The 20167-nt window shown below is 30.3% G+C and overlaps 2 protein-coding genes across 2 annotated transcripts; both read right to left on the reverse strand.

Annotated features, from left to right (window-relative positions):
• Positions 1-9474: 9474 nt before the first annotated feature.
• On the reverse strand, positions 9475-11780 carry LOC125829844 (putative late blight resistance protein homolog R1B-12). The gene has a single exon (XM_049509049.1). The coding sequence runs from the start codon at positions 11778-11780 to the stop codon at positions 9528-9530; it is 2253 nt and encodes a 750-aa protein (XP_049365006.1). The 3' UTR covers positions 9475-9527.
• Positions 11781-14996: 3216 nt separating this feature from the next.
• Positions 14997-17755, reverse strand: LOC125829638 (putative late blight resistance protein homolog R1B-17). The gene is made up of 2 exons (XM_049508831.1): positions 15501-17755; positions 14997-15179 (listed from the first exon to the last, which is right to left on the reverse strand). The coding sequence occupies exons 1-2, from the start codon at positions 17604-17606 to the stop codon at positions 14997-14999; spliced, it is 2289 nt and encodes a 762-aa protein (XP_049364788.1). The 5' UTR covers positions 17607-17755.
• Positions 17756-20167: the final 2412 nt, after the last annotated feature.

The raw sequence follows: 20167 nt of genomic DNA on the forward strand, positions 1-20167 counted from the left end.
AATGAAACTTAATAAATAGGATAGAATGTGATTAGTTCTTTGATTAAAAAATAAGAAAAAATAGAGAAAAATGTCAAAAAAATGAGAAAAAAGATAAATAGCAATGGTGGCCTTAGAGAGGTGCCACATCATCCTTGCCTACATTTGGCTTTATATTATATATAGATTTAATAATGATAATCTAAAGACATTGCGTAAGAAAATATCTTTTAACTTTAATTTACCCCAAAAATAAGGATTTGATAATTTCTGATATTTTCTTTGTATGCTCAACTCTTTTGATCAAATGGCAAACAAATTGTAAGAGGTATTTCACAATTTTGATTTAATTGATTTTTTTTTATTTTTTTTTAAATTTATAATCCTCAACCAAATTTTGTTCAAATGCCTACTAATTCTTTCACTAAGAGGTTCGATACGATTCATACATGCAATTATCTTTGAACATATTTAGTTTACATTAGAGGTCATAGATATAGGTCTTTGCGACTCTGCCGTGGGTCCTCATGAACTTGCTTTCAATTAGGGGTGTGCATTCGATTTTTCGATTTGGTTTTACACTATTCGGTTTGGATTTTCGGTTTTTGGTTTTGTAAAAGTGTAACCCAATCCGATCTAAAATAAATTTGGTTTGGTTTGGGTTTCCTCTATTTGGTTCAATTTTTTTCGATTTGGTTATTCGATTATGTCAATAATTAATAACATATATAACCAAAGTAATAATATTTAATCCCTTAAATATACTTTCTAATATAAATCATAAGTAAACTTAAAATACAATACTTATAAGTATACCTATTATAAATGTAATTCAACATAAAATATAAACGTAATCTTCATGAAAGACAATAACCAAAAAGGGACAAAAGTGGTTAACTCCAACTTAATTCTAAGCCTAAACATTATATATATATATAAATAAAATTCGGTTTTTTTCGGTTTTTATTTTTTAAAATCCGAAACCAAACCAAAAAACCAAACAAAGTAATTTATTAATCCAAAATCAATCCGAAAAACCAAAAAACCAATCCAAATAAAAATTCAATTTGATTTGGTTTAGTTATTCAGTTTAATCATAATGCACACCCCTACTTTCAATGCATAGGATATAGATACATGTAAAAAAACATTCTATTTTCAATAGCTATTAGATTTGAACCTGTGATTCAAGAGTACAACAAGTTAAAAGGCTTATTGTTGAGTCACACATCGATCTGTAAGGACATTTGTTCTTCTTATAATTTTAGTGTTTCTGGGTAATTCTTTCCTATTGAGCTAGTTTTTGGATTGGATTAGAATCAAAATTTATTTTTTATCATGTTATCAATATATGCCCATTCCAATTTATTTTTATCCGATAGTGTCCTTAACTAAATTATTCAAACTCCAGATATTCAATCTTGATTATGAAGGGGCTTGTTGTTTACCCACATTAGTGGATTTAGTGGCATTTAATCTCTTTATACGATCTTTAAAAAATATTTTTCTCTTGAGTTAACTTTTATGATTGGATTAGATCTGATATCCATTTCTTTATCACTAATAATCTTAAAAAATTGAACTCATAGGAGCCATATTGGCATGTGATATTTCAAAATTTTCTTAGACCTAGCTAGTAGTTGTAGAGACACACCATATGTCCTAAGCTTGCAATAATGTAATAACCCTAACTATAAATGGAATCAATTATTATTTAATTATTCCATGTATGTACACAATACTTAAATTTTGGACAAACAAAGACTATATAGTAGTAGTATAATAAATATTGTGCCATTTATTTACCACCTAGATTGTACATTTGTACAATTGTACTACAAAAAGATAGACTTGGAATTAGGTGGGAGTTGCTAATTATACATATGGCCTTTCGATAAATGCAAAAGCCAAATGTCCTTTGCAATACCTTTAGAACTACATAAAACACAATTCATTTTTTATTTTTATTTTTTGAAAATATTGTCTCATTTTGGACCTATTTGGCATCTAATGTTTTGTTTAATTCATATATTTAATAAACTATGTTATCCTTTCATTCGTTTTGTACGTATTTTCTCTTTTACTTTTCTATATGATTATCTGTTATCACACGTCTTCTGACTTTAACTTTAGACGCTTTAATTATATCGCAAAAATAATGAAAGGTTAGCCAAAATTTTAGGACCTGTATTATACTTAGGAGTGATAGAGTTGTGACTCAACAAGGGACGACTTATTTGACGTCTAATGTTTTGTTTAATTGATATTGTTGTTATAAAATATGTTATCATTGTACTTTTTATACGATTATTTATTATCTATCATACGTCTTCTGACCTTAACTTCAGGCGCGTTGACTTTATCGCCCTAAAGAAGTGAAATATTAAAACGAATATTCTCAACCAATGTCTAATTTACAAGTTGCTATTACATATTTTATCTTAATAATATATATTTCGTCAAGGGCTTAAGGTCACTCAAAAAATTAAAATACATCTATTTTATTTACAATCTATTTCCCGTCAAATTTTAAAGGAGATCTACATAGGGGCAGTGGCCAGCATGCTTAGCTAGACCAGCTGGAGTTTTGTTAAAAAAATATTTTTGGTTTTTTATTACATCCGTTTTGAGTTTCGACTAAATTCAAATTTGTCTCGAGACATTCACATTTGGGGTAAAGAACTATCTAATAACAAAGCCGAATCCATATTTAGGAGGACTTGAATCCGAAAACTCTAGTATATTGAAAAAGTACTTAATTACCAGTTACCGATTAAAAAATTATAATTAATTCTTTTTGGTTTAAATAACTTTTGATTTGTTAAAGTAGACAAGTAAAAGGTTTCAGTTTCAATAGTCACTGTGAAATTGATTACAAGCACAAGGAGAGGAAAATTCAAGAAAACCATAATATGCTATATTATTTATTTAATTTGAAGATTTAACCTACAAAAATTAATTCCAGTATGTGCTGTATTAATTTGCCAATGCATACAAAATATAATGATTTTAGTAGTGAGCAAAAATGAGTATTTAGATAGTGTGAAAGTTAGTGTGCACACTGTCTAAATACTAATTTTCATGTTTCATTTCTCGAGAGTTAAATTATGTAAATTTTGATTAGTATTTTAGAATATATATTTTCTCATCAAATTAACGTGAGAAAAAGTAGCACTTCTAACACTTATTTTATAATTTTTTGATATATAAATTTTAAATATAAAGTATTAAGTAATCTAATCCAATTTAACTGTAACTTCAAAAATGAGTCAAATTAACTTTTGAAAAGAAAATTTGCCAATAAATTTGAAATGGAAGGAGTATTATAGAGACGAGGATGAGCTAGAGGAGGATGCAGTGTTACAACATCGTCTGGTTTGTTTGATTCAAATATTGTGCGTAGGCTATAAATTTATATGTAAAAATTAATCTACAATCTACAATAAATAGTAAATCTGAATTAATAATTTTAAAAATCCTATAAGTGGAACAATAAGAATCTTAATTCATATAAAGCTTAAATTTTGAATTAACGGATAACATTTCTCTCTTTAATAAGCCCAATATATCGTGAAATTCAATTAATCGACATAATGAATTTTGAACACCACATAGTTAAACCAAAAAAAAAAAACAATTAAGTAGCTGAATTAATTTACTTTAATTTAATTAAGAATGCAATGGCATTATATTGTGATATATTTTGAGGACCTCAATAATTGCATTTGACAATGACAGAAAAAATGAATAATTTATCTGGTAGGTTCCCATTATTTTGGATTATTGAAATATGACACGTGGAATAATAGATCAATAATTAATAACGCGTTTAACTTGAGCAGAATTATATATTCTTCTTTATAACGATATCTTTTTCAATTGTATGTAGCTTAGTTTTGCCAGCATTCTTATAGTTTGACAAATTTTCAAAAATGACGATAGTTTATATTAGGTATGCACACAATTTTGGATCGAAAGTTGAGATATCTCTTTTTCTTAACACTGATTTATATATCTTCTAATTCGTCGATACGAGAAGTGAATTATTATGTGAATAATTCAATACTTGTACATAAGCCAATAGGCAAATCTCTTGTGCCATTTGGTGATCATCGCTTAAATAATTAATCTACATTATGGAATCCAAAGTTTTTCGTTACAATAAGTTTCTTATTAATTACTATTACTATAGAAACTGCACCAGTTTAATAATTGACAAAATAGTAATAATAATTATTCCACCCTTTATAAAATGATTTATAATCACATAAATATAAAATATTTGTTTTTAATCAAAATTTTTAAAGTATTTCTTTCTTTTCAAGACTCTATGAGCAGTCAAATAAATAATACAACTCTCTTCATTCTAATTTAAGTGACATCTTTCAGATTTCGAGATTCAAACAAATTTTTCTATGACTATTTTTTTTTTATATCTTTAAAGTATTTTAAATTATCAATCATTGTGACCTATAGCACTTTACGTAATTTTCAAATATTTAAATTTTCTTTCAAAGTTTAAAGATTTCACGTTCGAATTCACAATCAAAATTATATTGTTTAACTCTCGATATCCAAACTCCTAAGTGTGCCCTACATAAATTAGGATCGAAGGAGTACAAATTCATATTATACTCTTCACGTAGATGAAGTCATTGTGTGTGATCCAATGAATTTTATCATCTAAAAGAGGGATTGAACCAAATTTTGTGTGTGTGTTTTTTTAAAAAAAAAAATATTTATCATCTAATTCTTAATTCTTGGAATATTCAATATTATTCCTTTGACACAAAGGATTTTTAAATAATTAACATTTTATTGAAGAATTTTCTCAAGCATATTTTGCAGGCACTTTGTTCATGATGAATACAAAGGTTATAATATGTACGATTTACTTGTTCTAGTCGATATGTATAGATTATACACATGCCTACGCTTCCCTTCTGCTATCCCCCCCCCACCCCACCCCACAAGCTATATATATGCCCGTCAGCTATTTTTAATTTAAAGGATCGAGCAACAAATATAATTGAGTTAATTTTTCCAATAACGATCATATTGGACTTCAAAAATTTTAAATAATGATGACCCAAATTGATCAATATTTACAATTATTAAACTCTAGTAGATTCAGTAATACTAGCAACATATAAAACACTTATTTAACAAGTATTTGGAGAAAAATAATATAGTACTTACTATTTTACTTCAATTTTTTTTTTCAAGTTAATTTAATATCCAAAAAGAAATTTAAATTTCGAATATTCTTTTTAATAACATCGACAAAATATTGTCCAGTGGTTTACCAAGAAGCCAAAATAAATGACACCCATTTTGTGGAAGAAATTAAAATAAAATAAATTACGTAATTGATTTCTAATAACTATGGCCCCTACCCGAATATTCCTTGGAAAAAGAAGAATATGCATAATTGATAGTAATATTTTATTTAGTGCAAAGTTGTATTATTATTAATTATTAAAACTAGGTCAAGAAAAAAATGTATTTTTTACAAAGGTATTGTCCCTCATGCATGTTAGGTGTCATTTCAATTCATTAATTAACACGTTGTGATGGATGATTGGAACTTGGGATTTCACCATTCTTAATCAGAAGTTTCGAGTTTGACTCTTTGATACATACAATTTTTTATAGAAAAAGTTGTCCCATAAATGAGTAACTGATCGATTAGTTAGTCTTTAATATAGATATCGTTTTGTAATACATAAGTACTGATTAGTCGAATTTTAATGTAGATATTACTAGTCAAGCTTCAATATCGATATTAGATACCAAGTGCGAAACCCAAAAAAGTATTTTAAATTTCATTGGTCAAGTATATTCTTGATATTATTTTAACTTATCTTTCCATAAAAAAAGATATTCATATGATCCTTGAGAATCTTAGATTGTCCAAAAGATTCTATTGGCCTTTTCCTCTCTACAAGGAGTATTTATTAATTTTTGGCTATTCATAGTTCATACAGTCCAATTAGGAATTTTTATTTGGCTTTTTCTTGGTGCATGTATCAATCAACAACACAATTTGTGGATTTTGAATATTTTAATAATAGTCATTAATTTTAAAAGTATCCTTTTATTTGTATATTTATTTTCTAGAGTATATTTTTGATAATTTTATAACTTCTCAGTTCTCCTCCTCATAATTCTTACCAAATAAATACTTGAATTTTTTAAAAAAATTTACAAAATAAGTTTTAAAATACAGTCAATAGTAATGGCACACAATTTTGAACCTTTTTCCAAAAATATTTTAATACGCAAAATTTATTGTATTAAAATTTTCGATAAGGGGAAGCTTCTAATCAGTCTATGCTAGAGCTCCACTATGGACTATGGCTAAGGACTAAGGACTAAGGCAGGGCAAGGAAAAAAAGCTACTATGAATTTGACAAAATTTAATTAGAATATTGAATTTATAAGCTCACAATTTTGATTCCGTCTATGACTAGAAAATATATCAAAAAGTAACTTTAAAATACTTTTAATCATATAGAAGTAAATTTCAACTTTTTTTATCGTATAAAATCTTATTAAGATCATGGCCAATATGGGCGTACAATGTCGAATCATAATTAACCATATGTGATGTTTCCAAATTTTCTAACACCTTGGAGTTTTAGAAATATCATAGATACAATGTACTAATCCTAACTAAAAATTGCACCAATTATATTTAGGCAGAATACATTGCTAATATTTTAAACTTAATGGTAAATTTTATTTAGACATTTGAATAATGACTTGTTTTACTTGAGAACTTGAGTATGTACATGAAAAAGTGCTTCTGTTAAACATTTTCAATTTAGATTCTTGAAAGAAATTTTGCGCTTGATTTCAAGCGTCCATTAAATGATAGATTAATCACATAAAATGTGTTGTTTTTTAATTTTTGTGAGAAATTTATAGTCTAAAGCGGAATGAGCTTTTGAGAACACACATAAACTTTTTCAAAAATTGAGTAAAAAATGTCTTAAATACTATGTTTTATTATAAGTTCAGATGTTCATTCAAGCCAACCAGTATCTAAACTTTAAATGAAATTTATCACTCCCTCCATTTATTTTACTTGCCATTATATTATACTAAATATAAATTTTCACTTGTCACTTTTAATATTAAGAGTAAAAAACCATATTTTTTTTTTCACATTTTACCCTTAACATTAAAACCTATTTCTCATATCTCAAAATGTAGGAATATATATATATTATAAAATGAAATGAACAAGTAAAAATAAATCGAGTACAATAATTTATTCATGTAGTACACATGAATACTTAAATTTTAGATAAGGCACAAGTATTGTGTCATTTATTACCTAGACTAGATAGAATTTTGGAAGGTGAGAAGGTGGTGGCTATTATTAATTATAATATATAAATATGGCCTTTCTATGAATGCAAAAGCCAAATGTCCTTTTGCAATTTCCTTAGAATTACAGAATTGTCCTTTTCTTTTTGGTATATGTTTGGAGTATGTCATTGTTAATTTTAGGACTTTTCTAGTAGTTAGGAATGATAAGAGTTGTGACCCTAACATGTACTAATGTTTTGTTTAATTGATATGGTTATAAAATATGTTATCTTTCTCCATTTCATACTTTTAAAAATGTTAATTTTAATATGATTATCTGTTATCACACGTTTTTTAACCTTAACTTCAGACGCGCTGACTAAGCGTGAGAAAGACAAAAGATTAACTATTATTCACCGAATTTTAGGAATATTCTAAACTGATGCAACCCTTCTTGAATCATGCTAACACAAGATATTTTATGCCCCATTTTTAATAGCTAAATTTTATGTAACAATAGTCAATATGTTATGAAAACTTCACCCATTTCCTCATTCAAACAACATTCATTTTTCAAGTTTACATAAAAATTGAAATGCGCTTTGTTGAAAAACTAATTGTATATATTTAGGATAAAGAAATTTGAAATTAGCAAGTGTTTTGGACTTCTTGACCCAAAAAATAAAATTATGTGACTGATTACTTCCATAATTTGTGAATTTTAGCTGGAAGAGATTAATCAATTCATTTAGATACCAAAAAAAGTGGCATAAGGAAAGCCAATTAGGTAGAAAAATAAGTCGATAATAACAATAACAATAACAATAATAACAAACAATAATAAATCAATAGCTTGGGAATCGTAGAATTTCTTTTCATTTTTTTTCGGTTGAGATAAGGGCCAACAATGCCTACTAATTATGAAAAATAGAATAAGTTTGTCTTCCATTTGAATTTTGGTCTCAAATTTATTCTTATCGTTCTTTTTCCGAAGAGTATTTAAGAAGAAAATCTTTTTTTGTTCTTCATATATATTGTCGCTTTAAAGAAGAGTATTTTGTTCTTGAGGGGCATTTTTTTTTTTTGTAAATGATAGATTGAATTGTTTTATTTAAACATGCTAAAATTTTGTGTTTCATATCAAGATGGAAATATATTTAGTTGCAAAAAGGAGGAAAAAAAACACCTTATCTTCTTGTGTGTTTCATACAAATTACAATGATATTAGTGGCGCAATAAGAATTTTCACTAACACCTTCTTTGGATGGTTGTTATTCGTTGTATTGTATTGTATTGTTAGTTAAAATATAATTATTTCTTTCCGCTAAAAAAGTTAAAATATAATGTTTGTTTTGATTGTTACATAAATTTTATTGTAATATTATTTAAAATTGTCGTTATGTGGTGACGAAATATCTGTAACATCTGATTTGGTATGATCGCATTGTTATCTTAATACTTTTTTCTCATTTGTCTTTATTTATTATTTAATAATCATATTTTATCCTTTACACTACTTTTTGCATAGTAGTTCTACCTCGTACCCTACTTTTCTTGTAGGTTTATCATTCAAATTCTTGATGTGTGACCTTATGTAACGATGGATAACACTACAATCCAACCAAACATTGTATTCATTACGAAATAGCATAGGATACAATACAATATAATACAACATATTATGAAACAATACTAAACAACCATCCAAACAAGGTGTAAGGGGCCAAAAAATGAAGAAACAAAAACACGTACAATGAAGAATGAAGCAAGAATAAGTTTCTATTCAGCCTCCTCTAATTCCAGGCTTCTCTTCTCTTAGGAATCCTACCTTGGTATGCAAGCTCAAGAAAATGATTTATATTACGGCCGTTCACCAAGACCTCTTTCCTCCTCCCTTTTATGCTCACTCGTAGGGGTCGGGACCCCCACAAAGGGGGAGGGAGTCGACTGAACATCTCAGCCATTGGCGGGACTGACAACATGGAATAAACAATCAAAACCTGGGCCCAACGAGAAAGGCCTTGACACTGCCAATAGTCCAATACAATCAACCCAAACATTGCAATCATTAGAATAATACAATACAATACGACACATTATGAAACAATATTGAACAACCATCCAAACAAGGTCTAAGGGGCCAAATATGAAGAAATAACAACACATACAATGTAAAATGTAATTCTGCGTCGAAGGAATGTAGCTGACAATAATGAAATCACTTACCATCTTTAGAAGTTCTTGGGGATATGAAGTTGGAGTCTCTCATATCCTTGAGTATTTTCTACCTCTTCTTTAATGCTTTGAGCTGAATCGCGAACTGACTCACTACAATTGATCAGTTTAATCAATCGTAGTGTTGGAATATCCGCAAAGCTAGAAGGAATCTCCTCAAGTTGTTCACAATCTTTTATGACGAGTTTCTCAAGCATGGGAAATGATGTATCCAAGGACTCCCATTGATTCATATCGACTAGCTCTAGTTTCAAATATTTCAGGACTTTGAACTCTCGATCAGTAACATCCCATCGCGGATTGTTGTTGGGGAAATGTATAAAAAATAACTTGAGAGTCTCAAGTTTTTGCAATGCTGCAATACTTGTAACAACTTCTTCTGTCAATGAGATGCCAGCAAGTGATAAAAACCTCACATTCATAGGGAAAACTGATTTGAACCATCCAATTGACGTTGAGAATCCAATGGGGAAACTTATTTCAAGAGATTGAAGGCGGTTATGAATTTCCGGTGTAGGAAACAGAGAATGATTAGGCATACCATGAAAATTAACAACGGAGAGGCTGAGTTCTTCAAGATTCGGAAACCTCCACCAGAACTTACGATTCATATCAGCAAGAGATACACGACATTTGCCAAAAGTCTTTAAGTTGTCTAACACATGTTCTTCTTGCTCATCGTCTTCCCATATAAAGGAGAATTCAGTAATATCAACATGCCTTAGCTTCTTCATTTTCCAAATGTCCGGTGATGTCTTTATACGTTGATGTGAATGAACACGTAAAGTTTGTAGATCGATCATGTGTGACACCCACTTGAAGTCAAATTTTTTGGCATAAATCGCGAGGTATTTCAAGTGAGTGAGTGATTCAAGTGTGGAAGCAGGAGAATTTTGAAATTCCCAAGTACTATCCATATTGATATCCAACAAATGCAACACCCTAATAAGCCTCAAGTTAATAAGTAGAGAGACAAGATCCATACATTTTGATGAATAGAATCGCGGATGAGCAATGAATTCAAGAGACTCCTTTTCTTCGGAGTCCACCATTGAAATCTCATTCAGTGAATATCCGTGCAACTCCAATTGATTAACAAAGTTGTCATGGATATACATGCATAACCGAGCTGGATCCTTGGGAGACGAAGGTACTTCAGATGATGAGTTGTATGACGCAATGCGCTGTTTAAAATCTTCTTCTTCAAGTTTACTTGAGCAAAACTCGCGAATTAGATCATGAACCATGCAGTATTTTATATCACCATTTGATCGCCTTTTAGAAACCATTAAAAGGCTTCTATTGACTAGATCACTCAAGCAATCTTTAGATGATTTTTCTAGGTTCTCCGTGTCGTTGATGTTGGGTACTAACTCTTCAGCTATCCATAACTTTAGCAAATCGGAGACTGGAATGTTATAGTCTTCAGGAAAGTATCCAATGTATAGAAGACAATGCTTTAGATGATCGCATAAATAGTCATAACTTGATTGAATTGCCTTCCTACTCTGCTCTTCTAAACCAAGGGAACTTAAATCCTTTGCAAACTCTTCCCACACAGAGACTCGCCTTTCCTTTTGTGCGATAATACCAGCATTCAACACAATCACAAGAGGCAGTCCCTTACAGTTTCGAGCAACTTCAAATCCTGCTTCTTCTAGCTCTAAGGGAACCCCCTCGCGTTTAAATACCTTCTTTTGCAATAATTCCCAACTTTCATCCTCTGTTAGGAATCGAAGAAAATAAGGATCACTCATCTTAATAGCAACCTCTTGAACGCGAGTTGTTACCATAATTCTACTACCTCTTTCCACACAAGGGAAACATGATTGCAAATCTTCCCATGCCTCATAGTTCCACATATCATCTAAAACAATGAGGTATCTCTTACAAAATAGTGCCTTCCTCAACGTATCTGCAACGTCCTCATCCTCTTTGATCATGTCACGTTTTTCACCCGTGACTTGTTTAAGAATCTCAAACAATAGCTTTCTGATGCTATATGTTTGTGAAACAATACAAAATGCGCGAACATCAAAGTGATCAGCAATATAATGATTGTTGTACACCTTTTTAGCCAAAGATGTTTTGCCTAGTCCTGCCATTCCAACAATCGATATAACTTCGCGTTCTTTTGTTCCTCTAGTCAATTTCTGAATGATCTGTTCTACATCCTCCTCAAACCCCACAAATTCCTCATCATTCGATGAAAAACAGCATTGAGAGGTAGTTAACTCGATCTTCTCCATGTCAATTTGCGATTGTTAGAGGTAAAATCAAACTGCATTACAGTTAATATTTGTGTCAGCCTCCATAAAACCAATTACATAGTTTTGCAACAAGCATATTTTGAACATTTTACATGTCCGTCAAACACTAGGTGGACAAAGTTACCTGATACGTACGTGTAATTGAACATTTTGCCTCAATATCCATGTTCTAAAAAGAGGGAATATATATCTATGGAAGTTACAAATTACTACTTATAAAATTTATAATAAGATTAATAACACTGGAAACATTATGAAAGATTTGTTAATTAGAAGTTGGTTCCTCAAATCACTCTGTCCCAAATTTAGTGGCATTTTTCATTTTTCAAGATTCAAACTAGCTTTCCCCAAGATCACAAAACTCTATTCTAACTCGTATCCCATTCTCTCTGACCAAGGCGCTAGATCTTCTATCTACTCGATTGACCCAAACCAAGATTTTGAGATACATTTTTCATCATATTGATATGAGAAGAATCGCAACTACTTATATTGCTTCGCGTATAGAGTTGATCTAATCTAATTTATTTTCAAAGATTAGTCAAATTAATTCCCGAAAAAATAACAACAAAGCCTCACATAAATTGGTTGACTCATCAGAAAGTAAAATAAAAGGAAAAAAAATAGAAAGCTAAAAAAAGAATCTCACCTTAGAGTGCAAATAGAGAGATTAATAATTGCTATATGATTGTGTTAACTCTATTGTTTTCCTCTTGGGAAAAATTGGAAAAGAAGTTTTGTGGACTTTGAATCTTGAAGAATGAAAACTGATGGTATAGGAGAAAGATAGATCTAGTAATTGACTAGGTTGACTTTTTAAAATTACATGTGGCACTCCTTCATTGGACCATGTTAAAAGATTATTTTTAATTATAGTGTTTTCACCAAATCATCGTGATGGCGTAAAATTATGAGAGTATTATTTCACATTGAAGGTGGAATAATATTTCTAAAATAACTAATTTCGAAATAATTAATCTCAAGGTAACTTATTTCCCAACTAAACTGAACCTCCCTAGGATGAGTCTGGCTCCAAAACGGACATTTTTTGGATGTTATAGACCAAAAGAGACCCTCCCTAAAAACAAAACCAAAATGGACACTTCACCTATTTGATAATACCTTAATATTTTCAAATTGTTTGGGTGAAGTGTCTGTTTTGATCTGTAGCGTCCAAAAAGTGTCCGTTTTGAGCTTGGACTTGGGAGTCTAACATTTGGATCGAACCAGTATAAAAGAAATTAGGGGTGTACAAGTCAAACTGTAAAGTCAAACCGAACCGACGAACCAAATCAAACAAACAAAAAAAAAACGATTTGTGGTTTGGTTTGGTTGGTTTGGCAGTTGAAAAAAAAATCGACCACTCTTGGTTTGGTTTGGTATTAAAAGAAAAAAAGTCAAACCGAACTCAAACCAAACCGACATAATATATATATATATATATATATATATAATTTTATTTTATTTATAGATAAAAAATACTATTTATAATATACTTTGTTAATATATTTTTAGTTAGTTTATAGTTTTGAATGTTTATATATTTTATTTCAAATTTGGGCTTGTAAAATTTTATAAATATTATATATATAATTTTATTTTATTTATAGATAAAAAATATTATTTATAATCTACTTTGTTAATATATTTTCAGTTAGTTTATAGTTTTCAATGTTTATATATTTTATTTCAAATTTGGGCTTGTAAGATTTTGTAAATATTATATATATAATTTTATTTTATTTATAGCTAAAAAAATATTATTTATAATCTACTTTGTTAATATATTTTTAGTTAGTTTATAGTTTTCAATGTTTATATATTTTATTTCAAATTTGGGCTTGTAAAATTTATAAATATTTTATTTTGTATTAAGATCCGAAGTTACAATTATATTGTTATAGTGTTTCAAATTCAATGTTAACAATTTACTTTGTAAATATTTCGTTTTGTATTTAGTTTGACAGTATCCTTTAATCTTATTAATTTAACATAATAAACGTTGATATTTTTAAAAAAGATTGTACTCATGCGAATTTTACCGTGTTTACGAAAATTTCTATTCATTTAACATTTCTTAAGTTAAATATATATTTGACCTCTTTTTTAAATATCGTATAGTTGTAAAAACCGAAAAAAACCAAAAGAACTGACTAAAATCGAAATAAAAAAACCCGACTTTGCAGGGTTTGATTTGGTTTTTAAATTTAATAAACCGACATAATTGGTTTAGGTTTTTTTTAATGAAAAACCAAACCAAATCGACCTATGTACCCCCCTAAAAGAAATGATGTTGCCTTTTTAACTCTTTACTTGCTTACATTGATATTTCTGCAGTTATCTGTTCAATACTGCACTTAGAGCCTTGATTTTTTTTTAAACCATATAACACTTGATAAAATTCTTCAATAGTCTACTTGATAAAATTCCTCAAGATTCTTGACACTTATAACTTCCTCCGTTCTAATTTAAGTGTCTTACTTTCTCTTTTTGTCCGTTTAAAAAAAAGCACTTCCTCCGTTTCACAAAGAGTGACCTAGTTTGACTTGATACAAAGTTTTAGAAAATAAAGAAAACTTTTGAATCTTGTGGTCCTAAATTAAAGTTATGTCAAATGTATTAAATTGCCCTTCAATCTTGTGGCTTTAAACATGCCACATGGAAAGCTGAAATTAAAATGTTACCAAAAAAGGAAATAGGTCATTCTTTTTTAAACAGACTAAAAAAGAAAGGAAGTCATTCTTTTTTAAACGGAGGGATTATCTTTTTATATTTAGTAAAATTTTCAACTCCAACACTCAACCTGACAAGTTTAAGACCACATGAGATTGAAAAGATAACATACATCTTTAATTTAAGACCACAAGATTCGAAAAAATCTCACTTTATTTCTTATACCCATCTCCAATCAAACTAAGACACTTGAATTGAGACGGAAATAGTAGTAAATTGTGATAGGAAATTACCACAGATACTTTCATAATATACAATACACACATATAGTTTCCATCAACAAATAACAACAGTGAACATGACAATTAATAGTTCAGATCACAAGTGAAAAAAATTTAGAATTCATAAGATTCAAATTCTGGCTCCGTCTCTGACAATACATATCAGAACGTAGCGTTACAAAAGCACAAAGTAGATAGACATTGATATCCTCCGGACAATAGCAGCTTGCTGGTATGCAAATCAATCCACAAACCAGAACCTTTCATCTGATGTATCCTCTGACCAGAAGTTCACAAGTCCGATGAATAGTTCTGCTGCTTGGAGATCACATCTAGGTGGATGGTATATAAAGATGAAGTTAAAAATATGAAAAAGATGAAGAATGTCAGGAAAATGAATGAAGTACACTGCGAAAGGAAGTTGCTAGAGAGAACTCAAAAACAATAACGTTATATAAAAATGACATTGTTGGTTAAATTATTTCTTGACAAGTATGTTGTCGATGCAAAATGTAGCACAATTGGCATAGCTTAAAAGTTATGTTATCGATCAATATCCCCCCCAGAAAAGTAGGAGTAAGGTGTGCGTACATCCTATCTTTTCCAGACCTTAATTACTTGTGGGATTACATAGAGAGGGGGGGTCACGAAAATCGTTTATTCTGCACACCTGAACTTTAATATGCAAGGAAGAACTGTTTTTTTAATATGCAAAAACATGACAATAATGAATGAAATCACTTACCATCATCATTTTGTCTTTCTTTGAGATATGAACTTGGATCGGCCTCCCATAGTTGTCCATTACTCCCCTAATCTTCACAGCTGAATTGCCAACAGAATCGCTACAATCGATAACTTTAACCAATCGCAATGGTATAATTTCTGCAAAGGTATCCGGGATCTCTTCAAGCTTGGAACAATTATTTACAACTAGACATTCAAGGAGAGGAAATGAATCATCTGAGCAACACCACTTGGTCATAAAAACACGATGTAATTGCAAAAACTTGAGTTGTACAAACGTGTTATCACTGAGATCCCAATGTTTTTCCCCTGTAAAGTATATCTCGGATAATTCAAGAGTCTCAAGGCATCGCAACTTTGCAATACTTGAAACTAATTCATCCGTTAGGAAAATTTCACTGAGGGACAAACACTTGAGACGCGAGGGGAAAATAATATCCAAATTCATCAATGCAGAGCTTGAATAATCAGAATTATGATCTCCAAATTCATTAATGTGGAGCCTGAGTTCTTCAAGATTTGGAAACTTGTCCCAAAACTTTCGAGTCATGTCAGCCACGGACATAGAACACATTCCAAGAGTCTTCAAGTTATGTAACACAATATAATCTTCACATATTGTAACAGGAAATTCGTTTATGTCCACATGCCTCAACTTTGACATTTTCCATATAGCAGGGGATATCATTATATAAGATGAACGTACCCGCAAAGTTTGTAGATGAAGTAGGTGTGACACCCATTTGAAATCAAATGCTTTAACAAAAATTGAAAGGTACCTCAAGTGAGCTAGTGACTGAAATGCAGTAGGCAAAGAATTGTCCAAGTAGATATCCAATAAATGTAAAACCCGAACAAGTTTTAAGTTATTAAGCAAACGGAAAGGATTCTTATGGTCCAATATACTGAATTTCGGATGAACAATGAACTCCTGATCACTTTCCTTGAAATCACTTGTCATAGTACGGTCTTGTATGTACATGCATAACCTTTGTTCTTCGGGTTGATCTGGATAACTATACGGCACTATGAGCTGCATGAACTTTTCTTCTGTAATTTTTCTCAAGCAAAACTCACGAACTTGATCAAGAACGATGCAACGTCTCATTTTACCATTCAATCTTGTTTTAGAAACCACTACAAGGTTACTTCTAACAAGATCACACAAGCAATTCTCTGATAATTCTTCTAGCTTCAACGTGTCAATGTTCTGCACAAACTCCTCAGCTATCCACCACTTGAGTAGATCAGAAACTGGAATTTCGTAATTTTTAGGAAACAATCCCATGTAGAGAAGGCAAGGCTTTAAATGGTCCGGTAAATGATCATAACTTGATTGTACCGTCTTCATGCTTATCTCCTTGTCGGAAACATAAGAACTTACATCATATGCAACCTTAAGCCACGAAGAAGCTTCTCTTTTTCTTGAAAGAATTTCAGCAATCATGATAATCAAAGAAGGTATTCCTTTACATTTTTTGGCAACTAGTTGTCCTAACTTGACTAGCTCCAAAGGACACGAGTTCCCTCGTTGAAATACTCTCTTCTGCAATAATTCCCAACTCTTTTCATCTTTTAGAAATGAAAGCGAATAAGGATCACAATACCTCTTAGCATAGCTAGCCATCCCTTTATCTCTAGTTGTTAACATTATTCTACTTCCACAATCAGAATCAGGGAAACATGATTGAAAATCATCCCATGCCTTGCCATCCCATATGTTGTCTAATACAACAAAATATCTTTTTCCGTATAGACACTTTCGCAATATGTCTTCAGGATAATCCAAGTTAACATAGTTAGAATGATGATCACCTGTAATTTGTTTTAGAATCTGAAGCACCAACTCTCTCCTATTATATGTTTGTGAAACAGAACACCAAGCTCGAACACCAAAATGAGCAATAATAATACGATTATTGTATATCTTTCTAGCCAGAGCTGTTTTCCCTATTCCGGCCATTCCAACAATCGAGACAACGTCCAGGTCCTTTACTCCACTTATCAAATACTTAAATATATTTTGTGCATGATTATCAAACCCCACTAGTTCTTCGTCTATTGATGAATAAAGTTCGATGCAAGACTCTTCAAAATTCTCCATATAATTAGCTTGGCCTCTTTAACGATTGTTGGAAACAAAATCTACATTAACAAGAACATACTCTAATGATTAACAATGCCACATCTAAAGTCTAATGAATATGAGTATATATGTTCCATTATTATAGTAAAACAAGACATGAAAATTGTGACAAAACAATCAAATTAGAAATAACAAAACTCTTACCACTACTTCGTGGAGGTAGAGAGATCGTTTCCAAAAGATCACCCTCGGCTCAAGTGCATCAAATCTAAGTAAAGGAAAAGGAATCTTACTAATACGAGTATATATGTTCCATTACTACAGTAAAACAAGTCATGAAAATTGTGATAAACAATCAAATTAGAAATAACAAAACAACATCATACCAGAGTAGAGTGTATGCAGATCTTATCACTACTTCGTGGAGTTAGAGAGACTATTTTCTAAAAGACCTTCTTCTCAAGTGCATCAAATCTAAATAAAGATAAAGGAATCTTTCAAATACAAGTATATATGTTCCATTACTATAGTAAAACAAGACATGAAAATTGCGACAAACAATCAAATTAGAAATAACAAAACAATAACATAGCCAAAGAAGAGTTGACACAAATCTCATCACTACTTCGCGGAGGTATAGAGACGGTTTCCAAAAGACCCTCAGCTCAAGTGCATAAGTCTAACTAAAGGTAAAGGAATCTTTCAAATACAAGTATATATGTTCCATTACTATAGTAAAACAAGACATGAAAATTGTGACAAACAATCAATTAGAAATAACAAAACACAACAACATATCCAATGTAATTTCACCAAATAAAGAGTAGAGTGTACGACAGATCTTAGATTGACCGTTTTCGAAAAATCACATGCTCAAGTGCATCAAATTCGAGTAAAGCAAAAGGAGTCTCACCTTAGAGATCAATATTTGCTTGAAAGGATCTATGGGTTCTGTCTTGCACAAAATTGAACGAATGGTAGCAAAAAGATAGAACTAGGAGTTGACTTTAAAAGTATATGAAGAGATTAGATCCAACCCAAATTTATCATAGTTTTGACTATATTGTAAAACTAGACATAAAAAAATGTGACAAATAATCAAATGATAAATAGCAAAAAATGAAAAATAAACTACAGAGCTAACAAGGAATATATCTCACCTTAGAGTTGATTGCTCCAGAGTTATGTTCATTATTAGAGATTTTTTAATTGAACGGACCATTAAGTCTTGATTTAACAATATCAATTAAATATTTCCATTTGATTTCGAACGCTCATTAGGTAGATAACTTAATCACATTAAATACATCTACTTATTAAGATTAAAACATTTGAATTAGCATACACATCTGAATCTGAATATTAAGATGTTGCATTAAGATTCAAGGGTCGGAATTTGAATATTAAGATGATGCGTTAAGATTCAGACTTCGAAATCTGAATACACATCTGATTATCAATAACATCTGAATATTAAGAATATTTGTTTTCAAGTTTGGGATGAATATTATATTGTATTTTAACTATTCGGGCCGCCAATTTTGGGCCTGTATGCCCCTAACAACCAAAAACTAAATGGGCTTCAATTGGGCTTAAAACACAGACTGGCCTTTTTACTAATTTTCCTGTTCTTCTATTTGCATTTGTCTAGCTTTGGGCCAAATCCACTTTGATAATAAACATGAGGTAGGAAATTTCATAAAACACGATATTATAGATGCTAATTACTTAATGAAATGATAGTTTACATAATTACATAATGTGTCGGATATACTGGATTTCATGTATCTTAAATACATATGCGTTAAATTTGCACTATTTTTGGCAGTTTAAGATCTTATGTGACTGAATCCCATTAAATAGGGAAAAAATGTGTGTTCTTGGAATTTTGATCATAGTTCAAGAAGGTATTCACGTCTTTTCCTCATTTTAATCAAGTCAAACTAAGGTTACCCTTTTTTTTTGGAGTATAAAATTTATAGTTTTTAGCATATGGATTAGAATAATTCAAACAGTAAAATAGAACGTACAACAAAAATAGAAGTTAATTTTCATTACCTTAAATCCAAATTCCAACAAATTTCTGCATAGACATCTGAAAAAAAATCTCTGTAAATAACTACGGATATGACTAACCACTGGCCTAAAACATCTTTATATACCGGTGCGGAGCTAGAGTATCGATTACGCCTTAGGTCAAATATAGTAATTTAGTTTAAATCTTATTTTTTATCTTAAAAATCTATCGAAGATGTACAAATTATTATTTCTTTTGTCTCAATTTATGTGACGTCTTTTCTTTTTTAGTTTGTTCAGAAAATGAATGTCACGTTTCTATAATTAAATCCTTTATCATGACTGGAATAATTTATAACCACACAAATATCTAAAATTTATTTTAGGCCACATATTTAAACGGAGAAAATAATCTTGAATTTAATAGTAACTTAAAAAACTTTTAAATTAAAAATTAAAAATTTCAAATTCTAATTCCGTAGGTAGAAGTAGCATTTTGTGGTTTCGTCAAGTCCCCATGCATATTGTACGTACTAAGAGAAGTTAAAAAGTTTTGGGATAAG

Source organism: Solanum verrucosum, unplaced genomic scaffold (assembly GCF_900185275.1).
Source record: "Solanum verrucosum unplaced genomic scaffold, falcon-dt-bn FXZP01000008.1, whole genome shotgun sequence".
In the NCBI taxonomy this organism is placed as follows: domain Eukaryota; kingdom Viridiplantae; phylum Streptophyta; class Magnoliopsida; order Solanales; family Solanaceae; genus Solanum; species Solanum verrucosum.

Bases quoted from the DNA above. Each gene is read 5' to 3' on its own strand.
- LOC125829844 (XM_049509049.1), bottom strand. From the start codon at position 11,780: ATGGAGAAGATCGAGTTAACTACCTCTCAATGCTGTTTTTCATCGAAT.
- LOC125829638 (XM_049508831.1), bottom strand. From the start codon at position 17,606: ATGGAGAATTTTGAAGAGTCTTGCATCGAACTTTATTCATCAATAGAC. The intron at 15,180-15,500 runs GTAAGTGATTTC...AGTTCTCTCTAG, and splicing joins AGAAAGACAAAATGATGATG to CAACTTCCTTTCGCAGTGTA.